Source organism: Entelurus aequoreus, linkage group LG16 (assembly GCF_033978785.1).
Source record: "Entelurus aequoreus isolate RoL-2023_Sb linkage group LG16, RoL_Eaeq_v1.1, whole genome shotgun sequence".
Taxonomy (NCBI): Eukaryota; Metazoa; Chordata; class Actinopteri; order Syngnathiformes; family Syngnathidae; genus Entelurus; species Entelurus aequoreus.
This window is the reverse complement of record NC_084746.1, coordinates 41544375-41565925: the sequence shown is the minus strand read 5'-3', so window position 1 is coordinate 41565925 and position 21551 is coordinate 41544375. Positions and strand designations below refer to the sequence as shown.

Here is a 21551-nt window from a genome sequence, read left to right as displayed (position 1 = left end):
ATACTTAAAAGCGAGAAAAGATACACCAAGCTCTACAGGATATTTTCAAACATGAAATACCCCTTGAAAGTAAAACTTAGTTTTTTGGACATATACCTCAGGACTGGCTGAAGAAAAATAAACACTTAATGAATATCCTACTGGTGGCTTGTAAAAAGACCATTAATAGGAAATGGATATCCCAGGACAGCCCAACTTTGATGGAAATCACAATGGACATATATAAAATTGAGAAGATAACTGCCTTTACTAATTATAAATTGGAGAAGTTTACTTCATACTGGGAAAACTGGGTCAATTACGTCACGCCCCATAAGCCTGATTTAAATTTTTCGAATTGTACTGTTTAAAAAAAAAAAAAAAAAAGATTACTCCCTATATGTGTATATATATATATTTTTTTTGTTGTTGTTCTTTTTGTGTTTTTGATTATTATTAATGTATTATTATTTCTTTTTTGTTTATTTAATTGATGTATTTGTAGATGCTACTTTGTTTTTTTGCTGTTTCTTTCTTTTTTTGGGGGAGGGGGGGGGGGGTATGGTTGGGATATAAACCAAAAATATTTTGGCATTTAGGGCAGACAACAGATATATGATGTATGTGAATATAATGTAATGGATAGGAATGTCTGATGCTGGATGTCAATAAAAATAAAATGAAAAAATAAATAAATAAAAAAAAGCAAGAAGAGAATTTTACCCAAACTTTTTGGGAAAAATATGGCACAAAAGTCATGCAAAACTTCTTAGAGCTCAACATGCTAATGAGACCACAGTTCAACGAGTACAGGGGTTCCCCTTCATGTATTTGATTGTAGCAATGCACCACGGCAACATATTAGCCGCCAAACCTTTAAAAATGAGTTTTTTTTTTTTTTTTTTACATTAAAACAAATTCAAGTAATATATTATATTGTAGCGTCCAGAAGAAGACAAAGTCTGATGTTCTTTTTAGCTTTTATTGCCAATCTTATGCTAACAACGGGCCCAATCCCAGCATGTATTTCTTTCCTGCACACATGTCTGTCTCCGTGTTTCACTCCTAGACACTTAACACTTCCTCTGTGTCCGCCAACATGGTGTGTTCACAGACAATGTGAGAAATTAACATCATAACACACTAACATTAGGCCTAGGCCGATATTCGATAAGTCAAAGTCAGTAAATTTTCCAGCGGCGATAAATCGCTATGTGTATCCTTCAAGAGCATTCACGCTTTTCAGAAGGTGAATTCTGTCTTTGACTCTTTGTGAGGTGAGGTTTGTGTTTTTAATGTGCGTGTTCGGCGAGAGCTGTAACTTTTTTGCATTGGCTTCTGTGGCTGCGGGCGTTTGTACTACAAATAAACTGTAGTAATGATCATATTTGCCAACCCTCCCGAATTTTCCGGGAGACTCCCGAAATTCAGCGCCTCTTCCAAAAACCTCCCGGGACAAAAATTATCTCGAAAATCTCCCGATTTTCAGCCGGAGCTGGAGGCCACGCCCCCTCCAGCTCCATGCGGACCTGAGTGAGGACAGCCTTTTGTCACGTCCGCTTTCCCACGATATAAACAGCGTGCCTGCCTAATCACGTTATTCCATACGAGGCGTCCGGCATACGGCCGATGAGCATGGTGCAGATGAAGATCTTCTTGGCGTCCGTGTTGGCGCACACGTTGCCAAAGCCGACGCTGGTCAGGCTGCTGAGGGTGAAGTAGAGAGCGGCGATGTACGAGCTGCGCACCGACGGGCCGCCGACCGTGTTGTTGACGTAGGGCATCTCCAGGCGTTTGCCCAGCTCATGGAGCCATCCTCGGGGAAGAGACGGGAGGACAACAGGGTGCCAAGAACTAAATCATCCAGACTAGAGATAAAATGTATTATGTTTATCTTACCTAAAAATAAATATATTTATTAATTTAAAAAAAAACAACCTAAATACATTTTTACTATATTTTGTTAAAAACATCAAAATTAATTGTATTTTTATTTTTTCTGACTCATTACATCCAGCCATATAATTATACATTGAAATAAACATATTTGAAATAATTAGGAAATAAAAGATCATAATTCATTTAAAATTACCATATTTAATTATTAAAATAATTGCTTGTTTATCAACAACTTTAGCATTTTATTCATTACATTTTGAAGCCCTCAGAAGCCAAGTTATGTTATATTCCTTAAGATTTATTTATGCAAGTTTGAAGTATCAATTATCTAAACACAGTTTTGTTTGCATATTTTCAGGATATATATATATATATATATATATATATATATATATATATATACACACACTACCGTTCAAAAGTTTGGGGTCACATTGAAATGTCCTTATTTTTGAAGGAAAAGCACTGTACTTTTCAATTAAGATAACTTTAAACTAGTCTTAACTTTAAAGAAATACACTCTATACATTGCTAATGTGGTAAATGACTATTCTAGCTGCAAATGTCTGGTTTTTGGTGTAATATCTACATAGGTGTATAGAGGCCCATTTCCAGCAACTATCACTCCAGTGTTCTAATGGTACAATGTGTTTGCTCATTGGCTCAGAAGGCTAATTGATGATTAGAAAACCCTTGTGCAATTATGTTCACACAACTGAAAACAGTTTAGCTCGTTACAGAAGCTACAAAACTGACCGTCTTTGAGTAGATTGAGTTTCTGGAGCATCACATTTGTGGGGTCAATTAAACGCTCAAAATGGCCAGAAAAAGAGAACTTTCATCTGAAACTCGACAGTCTATTCTTGTTCTTAGAAATGAAGGCTATTCCACAAAATTATTTGGGTGACCCCAAACTTTTGAACGGTAGTGTATATATATATATATATATATATATATATATATATATATATATATATATATATATATATATATATATGAGAAATACTTGACTTGGTGAATTCTAGCTGTAAATATACTCCTCCCCTCTTAACCACGCCCCCAACCACGCCCCCTCCCTCAAACAAGCCCCCCCACGTCCCGAAATCAGAGGTCTCAAGGTTGGCAAGTATGGTAATGATAACCGCTTTAAAACTCCCGACGTTAAGTATTACCGTATTAACTAAAAATGATCAAAGAACCGTCATTCATAACTGCACTTATAGGGACGGACTGGCGCTATATGCTAACATGCAAACAGACAATGACGTTACGAAACTTACTTCCCCAATCTAAACTTGCACAGACACTTTACTGTTTAAACAAGTGAGCTACAGTATTCACATTTAACAAAGAATGTGCTGTTTTTGCACAAAGTGATCGATAAACTCGACAGTGTCAAGTTGAAACAGACGGCACGAACGCCGTTCAACAGTAAGTGAACTCACGTGACGGCACATAAACCGGAAGTGAAACAACTGATCGGCCTTTACAATTTACAATAAAAGATAAACATATTTAAACACACAAATACAACTAATATGGCTCTTATTAAGCCAGAACAATATTTGATGTTTCCTCTGACAAGAAAGTATAATGTGTCTATTTATTTTAATTATTTAAAAAATACAACTTGGTTAAAATATTTTTGTGTGTATAAGTACTTTTTGAGGACATTCAACAATACCACGATAATGATAATTGTGATAGTTTTGGTCATTTATTGTTTTGGTTGTGTATATTTGAGGGTTTTGATAGCACTCAAAAATCTATCAAAATGTTTTAGCACAACTTTGGTAAGCTTTGAAGGATTGTAGGCACATTAAACATACAAGTATTATTATGGTGTGTGTATAAGGTAAGACATTATCTGGCGTTTTGTTTCGCAATATTATGCAAAAGCAACTTTTCTTACTGTGACAGTTTTGAGAACTCTGGGGCTGGGCGTAAGCAGCATAGGAAGGGGTCTGGGAAGGCTAGGTGGTCTGCTGAGCCACCAAGGACTGAAAGAGTGGTAGGTGAACCTACCCTGGTTAACATGTTCCAAGACTTTTTGATTGGACAGCAACGTAGGGAAGCTGTCCTGGTCCGTGAACTCCAGGAGTTAAAAACTGTCTGTACAAGGACTAGCCTAGATCACTCACTCACTAACCAAAATGCTAACAGTACTCCTGATGATAGTCGTTGTGAGCAGTCGCCCAAACCCAAACCCAGAACTCACCCACATCCAACTCCTAGTCCTCAAGCGTCGCCGTCCAGAGATTCCTTGCCACCTGACCATCATCTCCGACAAGGCCCAAATATGCTCCCTTTCCAACAGGGTGAGGACATCGAAAACTTTCTTGTCCTCTTTGAGCGCATGGTTCGCACCTGGGGCTGGCCTCAGTCTGACTGGGCCTGCCGACCTGTTCCACTCTTGACCGGCAAAGCCCTGGATGCCTATTCTGCGATGGAGGAAGATGCTACCAACGTCTACGCTGACCTTAAAGAAGCCCTCATTGCTAAATTTGATATCTCTGATACTTATAGGCTCCAGTTCCGATCAACCTACATTCTCCCTGGTGAATCTCCCAAGGAGACTTACAACAGACTCAAAGGTCTCTACAGAAGATGGATCAAGCCAGAGCAGCGTTCCAAAGATGACATCGCAGAGCTTTTAATTCTGGAGCAAATGCTTCGCATGCTGCCTAACGAGATGAAGACTTGGGTTAAGGAACACGAGCCGGAAGATGGCCTTACTGCTACTAAACTTGCAGGCCAGTACTTGAATGCTCGTAAAGGGCTCCGAATGCCAAGGCAGCAGAACAACCGTGTAGCAGCCCAAGGTGCAGCCGACCTGTCACACCAAAGAGGTGAGCAGAAAGCAGGTGGTTGCAGCACCTCGGGGGACAAGAGAGTGTTCCCGAGACAGAGTCCAGTGAAGGATCTCATCTGCTACCACTGTCAACCGCCAGGGCATCGAGCCTCAGTCTGTCCCTTGAAAGGTCCCAAGCTGTCCAGCTTCTGTCATGTTCTCAATCCATCTGTCCCAGCTTCAGTCATGGCACCTGCTCTTGCACCCAATCCTGAACCTGAGGCCAAACCTGACAGTGAGCCTATCATGATGCCAGCTTGTGTTAATGGCCATCCAGTGCAAGCACTGTTGGACACAGGTAGCTCCATGACACTGTTGAACCATTCTTTTGTGTAACTTGGCAATCTTGATTATCAGCATGCCACAGCCATTCAATGTGTCCATGGTGATCAAAGAAGATAACCTGTGGCTGATGTGACCATAGTCATCGATGACCAGGCTTTCTTGCTCCGTGTGGGGGCTGTTGACCACATGCCCCATGACATGATCTTGGGCAGAGACTTGCCTATTCTGCATGATCTTGTTCATCAGGCACACAAGCAGAAAGCAAAGTCCAGTTCTATTCCAGCCATTCAAGAGGCTTATCCAGTACTCACTCGTGCCAAGACAGCCAAGCTAGGGCTGAAGCCTCTTCCTGACTTGGACCCTTCTCTATGCCAGGGTGGTCAGAAGGGCCCCCCGAAAAGCAAGTGCCAGCACCGCCTGGAGAAGATCCAAGGTACTCCACTGTTGGGTGATGTGTCAAGCTTGAAACCTGACGAAGAGTGGCAGGTACCTGAAGACATCGGAGAGCTACAGAGAGCTGAAGTCTCACTGGCTCCCCTGCTGGCTAAGATGAAAGATGCTAACATCCCCTTGCAGCCAAACCAGGGTGAAAAGTATGTCATGGAGGATGGAGTCCTGTATGTAGCAGATCAGCCAGAGAATTGCTTGGTGGTCCCTACCTGCTGTAGGCCCCCTGTACTCCATCTTGCTCATTCCATACCTTGGGCTGGTCATCTTGGGCAAGACAAGACTCTCGCTGGAGTCAAAGATCCCTTCTTTTGGCCTTTAATGGTCAAAGATGTTATTGAGTACTGTCAAACCGGTCTGCAGTGCCAGAAGACTTCTCCGAGACGACCTGAGAAAGCCCCACTACTCCCTCTTCTTCTCATTGATGTTCCTTTCCGGAGGATCGCAATGGATATCGTTGGACCCCTGGAGAAAAGCAGTGGAGGCCATGAATAGGGCTGCAACAACTATTCGATTAAATCGATTAAAATCGATTATAAAAATAGTTGGCGATTAATTTAGTCATCGATTCGTTGGATCTAGGCTATGCGCATGCGCTGCGGCTACGTCTCGTGAGGTGGCAGTAAGCCAGCCAATGATGTGTCACGTGCAGTTCACGTGACAACGCCGTTTCCTTTGCCTGGAAACATTCGAAAAATGGCGGAGGAAAACAGTACGGACAGTTCAGCGGAGAAACATCCTCAGGTTATTGCTTCAATGGAGAAAAGTGTACAACCTAAGTCGTCAAAATTGCTCTCACTACTGACTTGTGGACAAGTTTAGCCACGGAGGCCTACCTTGGCAATACATGCCATTACATTGGAGACGAATGGAACATGAAGTCAATCTGCCTTACGACCATGCCACTAGAGGAAAGACATTCAGCATCCAACATTGCAGAATGGTTGGAATAGGTAGTAGCCAGGTTTAAAATTCCCCCAAGCAAAATTATTGCTATTGTGCATGACAATGGTGAACTTTAAAAAAAAAAAAACATATTTGTAACATTTGCCTTGTTTTATTTGGCAAGTTGAAAGAACATGGTGCCAGTATGCTGTTTTTTTCCCAATAAAATACTGGAAAGGATAGAAATTTAGTTTGTCTTTTTTATCCGATTATTAATCGATTAATCGAAGTAATAATCGACAGATTAATCGATTATCAAAATTAGTTATTAGTTGGAGCCCTAACCATGATTACATCCTTGTCCTCTGTGACTACGTCAACAGATTTCCTAAGGCCTTCCCACTAAGGAGAATCAAGACTCCCAAAGTCATCTCTACTCTTGTACAGTTCTTCTCACGAGTAGGAATTCCAGATGAATTAATCACGGATCAAGGAACCAACTTCACTTCAAAGCTCATGAAGCAGCTTCATAAACAACTTGGAATTACTGGCATTCGGACCACTCCCTATCATCCACAAACCGACGGGCTGGTGGAACGCTTCAACCAAACCCTGAAGTCCATGCTGAGGAAGTTTGTAGACGACACCGGTCGAGGCTGGGAGAAATGGCTTCCCTTCTTGCTCTTTGCCTATCGAGAGGTACCCCAAGCTTCTGCCGGGTTTTCGCCTTTTGAGCTTCTTTATGGGTTCCCCGTTCAAGATCCCTTGGATCTCTTGAAGAAATCATTGGAATCCAAACCACCTGCACCACAAGGGGTTCTTTCTTATGAGCTGCAGATGCGAGACCGGCTGGAGCAATACAGAGCAAAGCCCAGCTGAAACAGAAGACCTGGTATGACCAGAAAGCACGTCAACGGGTGCTACAGCCAGGTCAAAAGGGCATGCTCTTGATTCCAACCTCAAGCCATAAACTGCTGGCCCAATGGCAAGGTCCTTACTCTGTGGTCAGACAAGCTGGTCCAGTCACTTATGAGATCTCACATCTGAATAAAGGAACGGCATCCCAATTGTACCACATCAACCTTCTGAAGGAATGGAAGGAGAGGAAATCCTCTGTGGAAGGAAAGTGTGTCCAGGCCAGCAAAGTACCTACTCAAAGCAAGGAGTTGCAAGAGGAAAAGGTGATGCTGGCATGGGAAGTGGAAATGGAGGATGATGTGGAGGAGACAGATCTCTACACCACAGAAACCTGATGTAAGTCACTTGTCTGCACAATCTGCCCTTAAACTATTGCAAGTGTGTGAAGAATTCCCAGTATTGTTCACTGGAAAGCCAGGAATAACTCCACTAATTGAACATGTCATTCACTTAAAAAAAGCACCTATGCCCCTCAACCATGAAATCCAAACCGTGCTGGATCTAGGAGTGATTGAACCCTCAAACAGTGAGTGGTGTAACCCCATTGTCCTCGTCCCTAAGAAAGACAACACGATATGACTATGTAATGACCTATGCAAAGTGAATGCAGTTTCTAAATTCAACGCGTATCCTATGCCACGTATTGATGAACTTCTTGAGAAGCTGGGCAAAGCTGTGTTCATCACCACCCTTGACCTGTGTAAGGGATACTGGAGTTTTGTAGATTGCTAAGTGATTTTGCTAAATCTGTTTTGATTATTTAATTCTTTACTTTGACATATTTGATTATTGACCTTTGATTGTGAATACATGTATTTTGTTATAATAGATTTACATTTTGATTATTTTTAATATGCTTATTTTGATTAATTATATAGGCCTATTTAACGCATGCGACTTTGAAATTGATTTAGAATATAAATGTACTATATATAATATACTATACTAACATTGCCTCTATTTATTACTATTGCATATTTTGGGTGCTTTGTTTTCTCTTGTTGTTGTTCACTTTTTGACACTTTGTGATTTAAATAAATGTTTTAAACTGTTACCAACTGCATGCCTTGCCATCCTTGGTTTGAAAGTCTGGTTGGCAAAGGTTACATTACCTTCACCCGAGGCGGGGTGTGACACTTACCTTCTGGTACCTGGTGATCTGTATTTGGGATCCGCATACATTCTGAAAAATTTTGCGCGTCTGCCCCAAAGTTGATAAGCTTCTTCTTTTTCCTCCAACTTCTTGTTATGGGACATTCATCCTCTGCTGTTGCCATGTCTAATATAATGTATGGTAAAGTTATTATTTATATCTGTCAGTAAACTCCTTTAATATGAGTCCTTTAATGCGCCCTATAATCCTGTGCGCCTAATATATGAAAAAAGATAAAAAATAGACCATTCATCGGCAGTGCGCCTTATAATCCGGTGCGCCCTATGGTAGTACCATTTAATAGAATATTAATCCCATGCAAATCAATACAAGGCAGCAGTTTAACCCTGGAACTGATGATTTCCACCAGAAGCCAATCATAGAGGCTCTATTGTACCGCAGTAGTTCCTACTGTGTTTTCTGTGTGCAGCAGCGGCATCCTGAAGTGTTCTTATGTAATCATGGGACAATTGCCAAGCATGACCTCAGCGCTCCTAGCGCCGTCGACCTCCCTGCCACAAAAGCATGTGGCCTAAACGTGCAAAACTCCGAAACCAAAGGCTGCTTGTTGCAACACACAACATCGAAACATGACAAGACAACCGTTCTCATGCATTTACTTCCCTCCGTCTAACTCGGGGTTGCTCTGCAACTTCCTGAAAGGAAGCGAGGCCCGAAGCCACAATCAAGTCTGAGGGGAGAGAGTGAGAGTCTGTGGCGCGCCTGGGAAAGGAAGTGGAGGAGCGGGTGGAAAAGACAGGAGAGAAAGGCTCTCCCATTCAGGCACCTCTCTGGCCACCTTTCTGCAGCCTCGGGAAGATAACCCTCTGCAGCAAATAAACATTTGCTGTCTGCGTTGACACCTTATCAAACATTAATATCACCAGAGATAGGATAGGTCTGTTTTCCTCACCTCACAGGCAACAACATGAGGTACAATTACACAACCCAATTAGATCCAATGCAATAGCTCTATTGAAATGACCAGTGTCAAATGTGTCTGCATTATAATAACACCTTTTTTTAATATGATGTACTAAAATATTAGAGGCAGCTCTCAGGGGGGTGCAGTGGATTTCTGCTGCAGTGCAAACTACTACTACTACAATAATTAACACAATGAGCACATGTCAAGCTAAACTGAGCATAATTATTGCTGAATGAACGGGCATTTTTCTAGATTTTATTTTTCCAATTTTTTTTGTATAACGACACAATATTTTCAACTCACAGTATTAAAGATGTTGCCACAAGAATTCTAGAGAGCACGCACACAAATGAAATAATAAAATACATTTGTATGTACAGTAAAACAGTCATAAGCCAAATATATGAATACAAGATTATGTAGAACTTTTATATTGTTAAGAAAAAAATAGATTTTATGTAGGTTTTAGTATGATATTTGGCCTAAATTTTACAATATAATTCTACAAAATATATTGTTAAGGGTACATTATTGTTGTGTACTTTTAGGAAATGTAAGTTTTAAACCACATTTACTCTGTGGAACCATTGGCGAGTAGCCTGTATGCTGGACATTGAGGATTGTGGAGTGTTTTTTATTTATTATATTTTTATGCAAGTTTTTATGTTTATTTTATTTCTGCTTGTATTTCTTTTATTTTTTCATCGTTGTATGGTTTCTTTTTCTGTGATATGGATCCCCCTGGGTCTGAAATAAAAAAATAACTACTATATATGCAGGTTCAAAGTAACCTACATTTGATTAAGATCTGATCCTTTGGCATATATTTTAAAATTGATAAAATACAGCAGAAAATCCCATAATAAACATGTTTGGATGCTTATGTCTCTCATATTATAGCAAAAATTTAAAATTTTCAATTAAAAATGAGGTCCAGTTTGAGCAGTGACAGATGATAACTTGTGGTTTTTGTGCTATCCAACCATTCTAAAACTGAAGTCCAAGCCTTTTGAAACAAGGAAAAAAAGAGTTTTAAGACCACGAATTGGTCCTCTGAGGGGTTCTTGGCAGCAGGTTGTGCCATTGAGAAGCACCACACAACTGTTAGTGACAGCTGTCACAATTGCTTGTATTCAGTCACGTGACTTTTTCCGGAAGTGAAAAACTGTGGTGGTCAACCGAGCCAAGATTGCTGTTGTGCAGCAAGCAGCGCACAAACTATCAGAGTACGCAAGAGCCCTAGATCTTCCTGCAAAAAGCAAATACGTGCAACACACACCCGTACCAAACGTGCTTTAAGAAATACAAATATTATCAAGATAATACTTTAATGGGAAATACTAAACGTAAAAGTATATCAAACAAACCTGTAACAAAGTGATCACTGCAAACTTGAGCATTCTTCGACTTGAGCGCGTGCTACTTCTCTCCTCGTCTTTTTGTAAGATCTTGCACTCTTCGGCCCTTCTTGACTACCTCTCGAGGAACGCTGAAGAAACTTTTATCCTTTTTGCGGTTTGAACGGATCGTATAGCCGAAAACAACGCAAACAGAGGACATTTGTTGACGAGAAAGGCTCAATGGCGACTTGTACCCATTGAGAACAGACGCCGGCTTGACCACCACGCATATTTAATGAGCTGGCGTGAGCCGGACGTGACATCATTCAAACCAAGCGATAAAAAGGACATCTATAAAAGGACTCGTCCATGTTACTCCTTATGAGCAGACTCGATTCTGCAAGAGTCGATACACAGCTGATACACACATAAAAACAAATAACACGTTATTATGATGATTATATTATGAGTGCATCTTAAAGCAGCACTAAGTAACTTTTCAACCTTCATAAAATATTTTCATAACTTTTGGGATGATACATGAACTTACAACTAGTTAAATGACACCTCTGTCATGTCCTGAGGGAGTCTGTATGACTTTTACTGGCACTTACCTACTTTGACGACAAACAAAAAACTACACATGTGCTCACTTGCTTTACGGCAGGGGTGTCAAACGTACGGCCCGCGAACAGGTTTTATCCGGCCCGCGGGATGAGTTTGCTAAGTATAAAAATTAGCTGACATTTTTGAATGAAAGAAACTGCGGTTCTAAATGTGTCCAGTAGATGTCGCAAATAGCAATTCTTTGTATCTTTGTAGATTATGCTACATATGTTAAAAAAAAACAAAAAAAACACATGTTAGTGCACCAGTCGAGGAAAATGAGCAAACTACATAAATAATTTGATTTTGATATCTTTTTTTATCTTGATAGATTGAAAATTGAGTTGACTGAAAAACATTATCATATAATTTATTCAGAAAGTATAAATAACGACAAATAAAAAGCTATTAACCGCAACATGTAAGTGGAAAAAACAAAAACAACAAAATTATAATTTTTACATTTTCAAAATGTGCTTGTTCTATTTTTAAACAAAGAAAACAATCTGAAGTAGTCTTTATTTTTAAGTTATCGTGGCGTGATTTTACCAGTCTGGCCCACTTGGGGCCAGGCCATGTGGCCCCCGATCTAAAATGAGTTTGACACCCTTGCTTTACGGCATACATCACTCTCTCCATTCGTTAATAAGACGGAAGTCGATGCGAGCGCCTACGTGCAATTACTGCCATCATGGTAGAAGCTGTAGAACAACCAAAGAAAGGAAAAGTTTTGTCTGAGGAGACAAAATAAGGAAAAGGGAGGCTAACCGGATACAAGGACAGTCAAGGATCAACATTGGCCCGGCTTTCGCTCGCTGAGACGAGGAGGGATTTCAGACCGATGCTGCCTTAGCTCTGTTCCTGCTGGACTAGTAAGTGACTTTCGATGCTCAAAACAAAATGATAATGCTAATGTTAGCTGTCAAAAATAAATAAATAGTCACCAACTTGTCAGTGTGTAGTTCCACACTGACACGACCAGCCACGCAACAAACTCAAAAGTACTGCATAAAGAAAAAAACTATGCGATGACTGCAGATCGCAAATATAAAGTTTGAGTAAAATATGTAGGTTCCTACTGTGGAATATATCAGTCTTACTGAATCATGGTGGTATTATGGTGTCAGTTTGTAGCTCCGTGACAGTAGTTTCTGTTGATTTACGCCGCTTTACGCTGGTCCTCATGGGAAATGTGATCTTCCTTCAGGCCAAACACCACCGCTTTGGTCCACTGGCGCCGCCAAAATCAACCAAAACTGAAAGTTCTGAAGTGGGACTTTCACTCTCATTCTGTCTTTAAAAATTAGTGACGTGTCTGTAACTTTAATCGACAATTCCTTGGATGCATCACAGTAATGCGCTAAGACATGCAAAATTGAAGCGTGTAAATAACTTCCTCCTATGCTGCCAAAGATATATTTATTATATTTTCACCTTTCTTCTATCATCTCATCCTTGTTCCAATGTGCTAGTGTGAATGTTTAAAGGTGAACTGTGTTGAGTGAAGTGTTCCATGCTAGCTTTGTCGCTCTCCAGGTGGAACAAAACGTTGAGTATTTTTGATACGGGGTGTAGGTAGTTAAAAGTTCTTAATTTGATTCAAGCAACTTTATTATTAAACTTTTATATTAACATTTATGATGTCGTTTTTTTTTTTATAACATGTATTTAAATTGAATAAACATTTTTTCAAACTTTACAAAATCTCAGGGGTCCCCCAAACCTCCTATGCTTGGGGCCCGGGTACAACATCCCCACTTCTACAGCGCTGGTTATTTAATCGGCAGCCCAAGGGGCCAAATCCGGCCGGGGAATTACACCATACTAGCCCCCCCACCCCCGAGTTCAGTTCAGAACTTGGTAGACCAGGGGTGTCAAACTCATTTTAGCTCAGGGGCCGCATGGAGGAAAATCTGTGCACACGTGGGCCAGATTATTAAAATCATGGCATTAAAACCAAAAAATAAAGACAACTTCAGATTGTTTTCTTTGTCTTACTTTGGCCAAAAATAGAACAAACACACTCTGAAAATATTACAATAAAAATATAGAAAAAAAATACCGGCAGCAGTAAAGTTTAGATCCATGAAGGATAGAAGAAAGTGAATACATTTTTATAACTGAATAAATTTACATATGCATAAAAATGTGCTTTCTTTTGTATTACTTTTTTTTTTTAAAGAATTAAGTAATGTTTATGACAACCTTTTTCCAATACACAATATAGAATGTGAGATATAACAGGATAATGCATACATTTATCATTTGTTTTCAAAACGGTTTCAAAACAGTGGGACCCCAGAAATGTACTGTGGGACCTCATTTTTGTGACTTGATGGGGTCCCTCGTACCCCATTTTGAAAATTCCTAGCGCCAACACTGATGGTGTATTGGTGCGTGCAAAACAGCAGCAGGCGGCTGTGGCCTGCGGGCCGGTTCTAATACTAATCAAATCATTCATTCACGGGCTGGATGTGGCCCACGGGCCTTGACTTTGACACCTAGGTGGTAGACAAACATTTTTGCAGAAAATTCCTAAAAACTCTACAGAGCTCCTGTTGTACAGAGGATCTTGGACCACTGTAAACACATTGGCACTGGGGTCCAAACTTGTAATTTACATAACTTAGGTGTGCCTCAAGGCACCCCTTTAAGTCCTCTCCCGTTTTGGATGTGCAGAGAGTTTGCTTTAGTGATCGCTCTGTGCATTCTCATTTTTCATCAAACTGTACTTGGTACCTAGTACCTAAATGATTTCGCCACAGTAAGCTGCTTTTTGGGCGGAGTTTGTTGTTGTTGGGTCTTGTTCGCCTTGTGAAGAGTTGTATTTCCCCCACTTGGCTCGATGCCGTTTCAGATGCTGGAATAAGTTTGTTGTGCTGCTTTCTTTTTCAAAGAAACTTTGCAGCGTGCAGTCATTTGTTCCAGGCCATCTCAAGCACTGGCAACACTTTCTTTTCTTTGGAACAAATGTCATGTTCTCGTCAGCATTAGCCAATATTTGCTAGGCTTGTGGATCTCCGCTAAAGAAGTAAGGGAGAAGGGTATAGCTGCGGCCGCAGAAATACTCTAAGTTGCGCCCACAAAGGTGACGGAATCTAAAGTGAACTGTGTTTTAAAGACATGGCTGCAGGGTCGCTGAAAACGCGAAAGTGGTAGTTTAGTTTGTAACGTGATTCAATATGGGTAATGCAACGCACCATTGGTTGTTGCAATTTCAGTTGTTGAATGTATTTCTTTTTGGCTGATTATACACAACCCTAACCCAAACCTAATCGTAAGTTTAATTTATTTTCAGCAGTTAGTTTTTTATAATTTTTTTCTGATTTCCGTGTTACGTATTGTCTCTCCAGCTTAGGGCTGGGCGATATATCGAGTTTGTAAGATATATCGATATATTTTTAAACAAGATATGAATTAAGAAAATATCTTAATATCCATCCATCCATCCATTTTCTACCGCTTGTCCCTTTTGGGGTTGCGGGGGGTGCTGGAGCCTATCTCAGTTGCATTCGGGCGGAAGGCGGGGTACACCCTGAACAAGTCGCCACCTCATCACAGGGCCAACACAGATAGACAGACAACATTCACTCTCACATTATTTCACGTTAAAATGACCAAACGCCGCTTATTTGTTGTGTTCCTTGTTCTCCCCCGCTCCTCACTCCCTCGCATGGGCTTATTGGTTGATATTAAGCCAATCAGAGGCAAGATAGGGCGGGTCATCGAACCAGGTAAATGGTAAATGGGTCGTACTTGTATAGCGCTTTTCTACCTTTTTTTTTAAGGAACTAAAAGCGCTTTGACACTATTTTCCACATTCACCCATTCACACACAGGAAGGGAAATCACAACAGACATCCCAAATGACGACAAAAGAGTCGCAGGAGAGAAGAGCGATTTATATATTAAAAAACAAGTGGAAGATGGCAGAGTGATTCTCTCTTCTTTAGATTTTTCTTTGAGCGATGTAGACCACGTCCAGGAAACCCACAATGCTAGACACTACTTGGCCACATTTGGACAAAAGTATGCGTCTGAATAAAACATTCATTTGAGTTGTTTACCATGTAAGCCCAAATCAAAACTGTTATCGAGTTGCCACGAGAAATGCTGCCAAAAATGTATTATTTCCACAGCTATGTTATTTATTTTACGTAGAAAGAATATTTTTCTATTTTATTCATGTTATGTAATTCTGTGCTACTTAAACAGTTTTTTTCTGTGCTGTTAATACCCATCTAGACTAACTGGGTTAATAAAAGTGCCACTGACCGTTTATAGTACAGTTGTCATTCACTTCAATTTCACTGAATCTCGCTCAAAAATTAATATCTTTATATTTATACTTTCACCGGAAAATATATCGAGATATATATCGAATATGGAGTTTAAGTAAAAATATATCGGGATATACTTTTTCGTCCGTATCGCCCAGCCCTACTCCAGCTTCACTTCCGTTTAAGACACTGTTCACTTCTGTTGTCACCCCTGTGGGCAAGTCTTTAAGACACTTTTTTTTTTCTTCTTCCCTGAAGCAATCATGACAAACGTTATTGTATATAATTATGTTGCACGTCAACGGCATGTTTTGAACTTGTTAAAGAAAACAACACAACTTTAGGACAGTCCTACATTCGGCCATGTAAATAAGCCACTTCGACGCCGGCAAGAACAACAACGCATTGAGTTTCCACGTCCCACTTTCGAGCCCTATATGTATCCATCCATCCATCCATTTTCTACCGCTTGTCCCTTTCGGGGTCACTAGGGGTGCTGGAGCCTATCTCAGCTGCATTCGGGCGGAAGGCGGGGCACACCCTGGACAAGTCGCCACTTCATCGCTGGGCCAACACAGATAGACAGACAACGGCGTGGCGCGGTCGGGACAGTGACCGTGCCAGCAACCTGAGGGTTCCTGGTTCGATCCCCAGCTTCTACCAACCTAGTCATTTCCATTGTGTCCTTGAGCAAGACACTTCACGCTTGCTCCTGATGGGTCGTGGTTAGGGCCTTGCATGGCAGCTCCCGCCATCAGTGTGTGAACGTGTGTGTAAATGGGTAAATGTGGAAATAGTGTCAAAGCGCTTTGAGTACCTTGAAGGTAGAAAAGCGCTATACAAGTATAACTCATTTACCATAACATTCACACTCACACACTAGGGCCAATTTAGTGTTACCAATCCACCTATCCTCAGGTGCATGTTTTTGGAGGTGGGAGGAAGCCGGAGTACCCGGAGGGAACCCACGCAGTCAAGGGGAGAACATGCAAACTTCACACAAATATCCCGAGCCCGGGATTGAACTCAGGACCTTCGTATTGTGAGGCACATGCACTAACCCTTGTGCCACCCGCCCTATTTGTAAACATTAGAAAAAGAAACCAGTGATTCTCAAACTGTGGTACATGTAACACTAGCTACAACTATTAAATATACATGTTTTTAGTGAATAGTTAGGCATACCACGCTACTGTATTTTAATGTTGGTCATTACAGTGGTACTTGGAGAGCCAAGTGTTTAATTAGCAGTATTCAGCAATTAAAAAAGTCTGCATGAGTGCATGCTTAAGAGTCTCCTTGGTGCTTTAATGCAGTGTCAGGGTTTCCCACACATTCATTTATTTGTGGCGGCCCGCCACGAAAGAATTACGTCCGCCACAAATTTAAAAATTTTTTTTTTTAAATAAAATAAAAATAAATCAAATACAATTTTTTTTTTCTTTTCTTTGCCCTCTCCAGCTTCTCAGGCAAATCATATAGTTGATGTAGATGCCCATATCGGCTGTTCAGATTTACTTTACAAAAGAGAAGTGTAGGATACTTCTCTTGTTGCCTTATTTGTATTTGACTTTATTAAATGTATTTATATTAGAAACACAACATGTGTATATAACAAAGGGTCCAAAGTCTGCAGGCAGTAGGAAACACATGGTTAAGTGTAGGGAGTAAAACTGATGGCAGTCTAAAGTTCAAGATTTTTGGAGCTTTTTGTTCAGTGGATCAGATGTTTGATGAAGCTCTGTGTCTATCTACCACCACTACTGTTTTCTGTTTATTTGTTACTGACTGTGGCAGGACACCTCTGCCTCTGTTTCACTTTATGTTGCTGGTAAATAATATGGTTGTAGTAGTAGGCTAAAGTTAAATTATTTAGTATGCACTAATTAAAGGGGCTGAGCTTTGAGACATTTTAGCTTTTATATTTTATAAGATATATTTTTTGTAAGAACCACAATTAATAAATATATTTCAGTGAATAATGTATTGTTCAATTCTGTATATAAATATGTACATAAAGTGTTGTAATTATATTGTATAATGGATGGATGGATGGATGGATGGACGTTTAAAACAAAACTGTTATTATTAATTAATTAGTAAGTATACATTTTTTGAGCCTTTTTAGAGAAAATCTAGTCATTGTAGTAAATTATGCAAATTACTCAATGATGTCACGGTGACCACGCCCACAGCCACGCCCCCACCGCCACAGGTATCTTGGCAGTTTATGAGAAACACTGAGTGTTTTTCAACCACTGTGCCACGTGCCATGAGATACAGTCTGGTGTGTCGTGGGAGATTATGTAATTTCACCTATTTGGCCGCCTTCCGCCCGAATGCAGCTGTGATAGGCTCCAGCACCCCCGCAACCCCAAAAAGGGACAAGCAGTAGAAAATGGATGGATTGGTTAAAAATATTCAATGCAAACCAGTAATTATAATCTGCAAATAAAGTGCCTTTGTTGAGTGTCGGTGCTGTCTAGAGCTCAGCAGAGTAACCATGTTATACTCCTCCATATCAGTAGGTGGAAGCAGGTAGCTAATTGCTTTGTAAACGCCGTATCTAATGCTTAAAACAAAAATAAACAAAAGGCGAGTGCCCCTAAAAAAGGCATTGAAGCTTAGGGATGGCTTTGGAAAACTAAACAAAAACAGAATGCTGGACGACAGCAAAGACTTACAGCGTGTGGAGCAGACGGCATCCACAAAGTACATCCGTACATGACATGACAATCAACAATTTCCACACAAAGAAGGATAGCGTCCGCACAACTAAAATAGTCTTGATTGCTAAAACAAAGCAGGTGCGGGGAATAGCGCTTAAAAGGAAGACATGAAACTGCTAAATGAAAATTCCAACAAAACAGGAAAAGCCACCAAAATATGAGCGCAAGACACTACACACAGGAAAACACCAAAACACTCCAAATAAGTCACGGCGTGATGTGACAGGTCATGACACTTACTTTGAGACAAGAGCTATAGTAGGGGTGTAACGGTACGTGTATTTGTATTGAACCGTTTCGGTACAGGGGTGTCGGTTCGGTTCGGAGGTGTACCGAACGAGTTTCCACATGGACATATTAAGTAGCGTAACGCACGTTGTGTAAACAATGCACACCGAGGCACAACACACGGCATGCTAGCAGCTAACGGGCTACGATAGACTGACCATACGTCCTCTTTTCACCAGACATGTCCTCTTTTGCGGAGCTGTCAGGGCGGAGTTTCTTAAATGCCTCGAATGTCCGGCATTTTGAGTTAGGGTTGCGTGTATTTTCAATGTATGTTCAGGGTTAAGAAGGGGTTAAAAACAAAACAAATTGTGCACGCAGCAGCATTCGTGAGGGAGGGGCAGAGACAGAGAGAGCGAGAGAGTTATGATAAACGCGAATGCGTCGCCAGGCTCTGCTTTTTATCCATAGATTTAATGTTTTATTATCTATAGCAGGGATGTCAAAAGTGTGCCCCGGAGGCCATTTGCGGCCCACAGCTAATGTTTTAAAGGCCCACGGCACATTCTAAAAATACTATTAAAATAAACAAAAACATGACAAGAGTGAAATAAAAAAGCTTAAAGGTTAAATGTAATTTAGAAAAAGTTGCAATGTTGACTAATAAAACTAAGCTGTTTTTTTTTCTTTCAAACTGTCATTGCTCAAAACATAATATTGAATCAAAATCAATGTTATTATGAACTATTGACCTATCCGAGGTTCGGATTACTTCACATTAAATATTCCAGTGAGAAAAATGTTTTTGGTGAAAGATTTTGCAAATTTGGTACATAAATAGCCCAAAAATGTATATTTTGTTGTTTTCTTACTGTACCGAAAATGAACCGAACCATGACCTCTAAACCGAGGTACACTACCGTTCAAAAGTTTGGGGTCACATTGAAATGTCCTTATTTTTTAAGGAAAAGCACTGTACTTTCCAATGAAGATAACTTTAAACTAGTCTTAACTTTAAAGAAATACACTCTATACATTGCTAATGTGGTAAATGACTATTCTAGCTGCAAATGTCTGGTTTTTGGTGCAATATCTACATAGGTGTATAGAGGCCCATTTCCAGCAACTATCACTTCAGTGTTCTAATGGTACAACGTGTTTGCTCATTGGCTCAGAAGGCTAATTGATGATTAGAAAACCCTTGTGCAATCATGTTCACACATCTGAAAACAGTTTAGCTTGTTACAGAAGCTACAAAACTGACCTTCCTTTGAGCAGATTGAGTTTCTGGAGCATCACATTTGTGGGGTCAATTAAACGCTCAAAATGGCCAGAAAAAGAGAACTTTCATCTGAAACTCGACAGTCTATTCTTGTTCTTAGAAATGAAGGCTATTGCACACAATTGTTTGGGTGATCCCAAACTTTTGAACGGTGGTGTACACACCGAACCGAAATTTTTGTGTACAGTTACACCCCTAAGCTATAGTGATGCATGGTTGGTTATGGTTTGAATTCATATCCAACACTTGCCACAATGACTTTTTACTGTCAATATCAACTAGAGTGTTTACATTTTTAATGTTTTCTGCTGGTGGTATGCCTCAATTATTTCAACAAAAATGTGCCTAGGCTCCAAAAAGGTTGAAAAACACTGCTTTAAGGAGAGTTGCATTGTTTGTTGTTATCAAGACAATGTGCAAAGTTGCCTGGAGTCAAGTGTTGACATGCGTTACCTTGATCTCTGCAGCTCCATGGCAGAGTTGGCTATCTGGCCGCCCTCCAGACAGTAGTTCTGGGAGCTTTGTCTGGAGTACGCCGCTGGTACGATCCCCTGAGTGTAGGTCTGCAGTCTCCCCCTGGCAGAGGCAGACAGCGCCGGGAAAGACGAGCCGAAATTGGCCGCAGCGAAGGCGTCGCCCTCGGCGGACTCTGCGGCAGCCAAGCAGCTCGTCCGGCCGCTCGCCAGGAGAGCCTGGTTCGCCAAGGAGAGAGTCTGGGCGGCGGAAGTGTTCGCGGCAACAGCGGCGGTGTTGTTGTTGTTCGCTCCGGGCGGTGCAGTTGGAGTAGCCGTAGCCAGGAAGCTGCTTCTAGTCCTGGCTTCCAGCGCGCCTTCCTCGGCGTCCTCCTGCTGGTCGGCGGCGTCCTGCACGGGTCGCCCATCCAGGGAGATGTTGGTGAGGAAGGACAGCGCCGCTTGCCTCCGCCTGGGGTCGATGCGTTTCCGCGTCTGCTCGATGCCGTGCAGCGTGGCCGTGGAGGTGCCGCTGCTGGCGGCCGCCGCCATGCTCCGCGTCCCGCCCACGGAGCTGAGATCCTCTCACCTGCAGCACATCAAATATAAAACGTGTGTGTAAGTGTGTGTGTGTGCTGCGGCCTGTCTTTTAAGTGCACGCGTGGAAGTGGGTGAAAACAGGCAGGTCACGTGTGTGCAGTATTGTGGCAGCACAGGGAACATTTGGACCAATCAGATGTCAGCAACACACGTAGGCTTTGTACCACCTTTTCCTGACTATGAAGCACACCACATGCGTTCCACGTTTCGGTAATATTTCACGCACATGTGCGCTGCTTCAAAGCGCAGTTGTTTGCAAATCCATCAATGGGTGCTGACAGGAAGAGGCTCTGTTTGTTGCAGGAGAAATAGACCAAGGTCTGTGCTCGCACATGTGCAGCGACAGTGACCCCTAGTGGCGTAAAGTGAACTGTGCGTTTATGTTGGCGCTGCCACAGCTGGTAGACTACTCCCCCTAGTGGTGGATGTGTAGGACTTCGTCCTTGTGGCTTTGCTTTGACGTTCTCGCAATGCTGACCACAGCCGCTAGGAGGCCCACTTGCACGTATCAAAAGATAAGGACGTTCATCAGCAACTTTTGTCCAAAATATACATGAAAGGCGCCTAATACCCATTGAGAAGAGAGCTAGCTTGACCACCACGCAAATTTAATGGGTAGCCGGACGTGACGCCTGTAAAATCCAAGCAATATGTTTGATTGATTGATTGAAACTTTTATGAGTAGATTG

At 41.3% G+C, this 21551-nt stretch overlaps 1 protein-coding gene across 2 annotated transcripts in view; it reads right to left on the bottom strand.

The window, feature by feature from the left end:
* The window catches only part of cables1 (Cdk5 and Abl enzyme substrate 1), a 60366-nt gene extending 39294 nt beyond the window's left edge, over positions 1-21072 (bottom strand). The window contains exon 1 of one of the 2 annotated variants that reach the window (XM_062022880.1): positions 20264-21072. In XM_062022880.1, coding sequence (XP_061878864.1) covers positions 20264-20814 — 551 coding nt within the window. In that variant the 5' untranslated portion in view covers positions 20815-21072. The remainder of the gene's footprint in view (positions 1-20263) is intronic. The other variant, XM_062022882.1, reaches the window with a different exon arrangement.
* Positions 21073-21551: the final 479 nt, after the last annotated feature.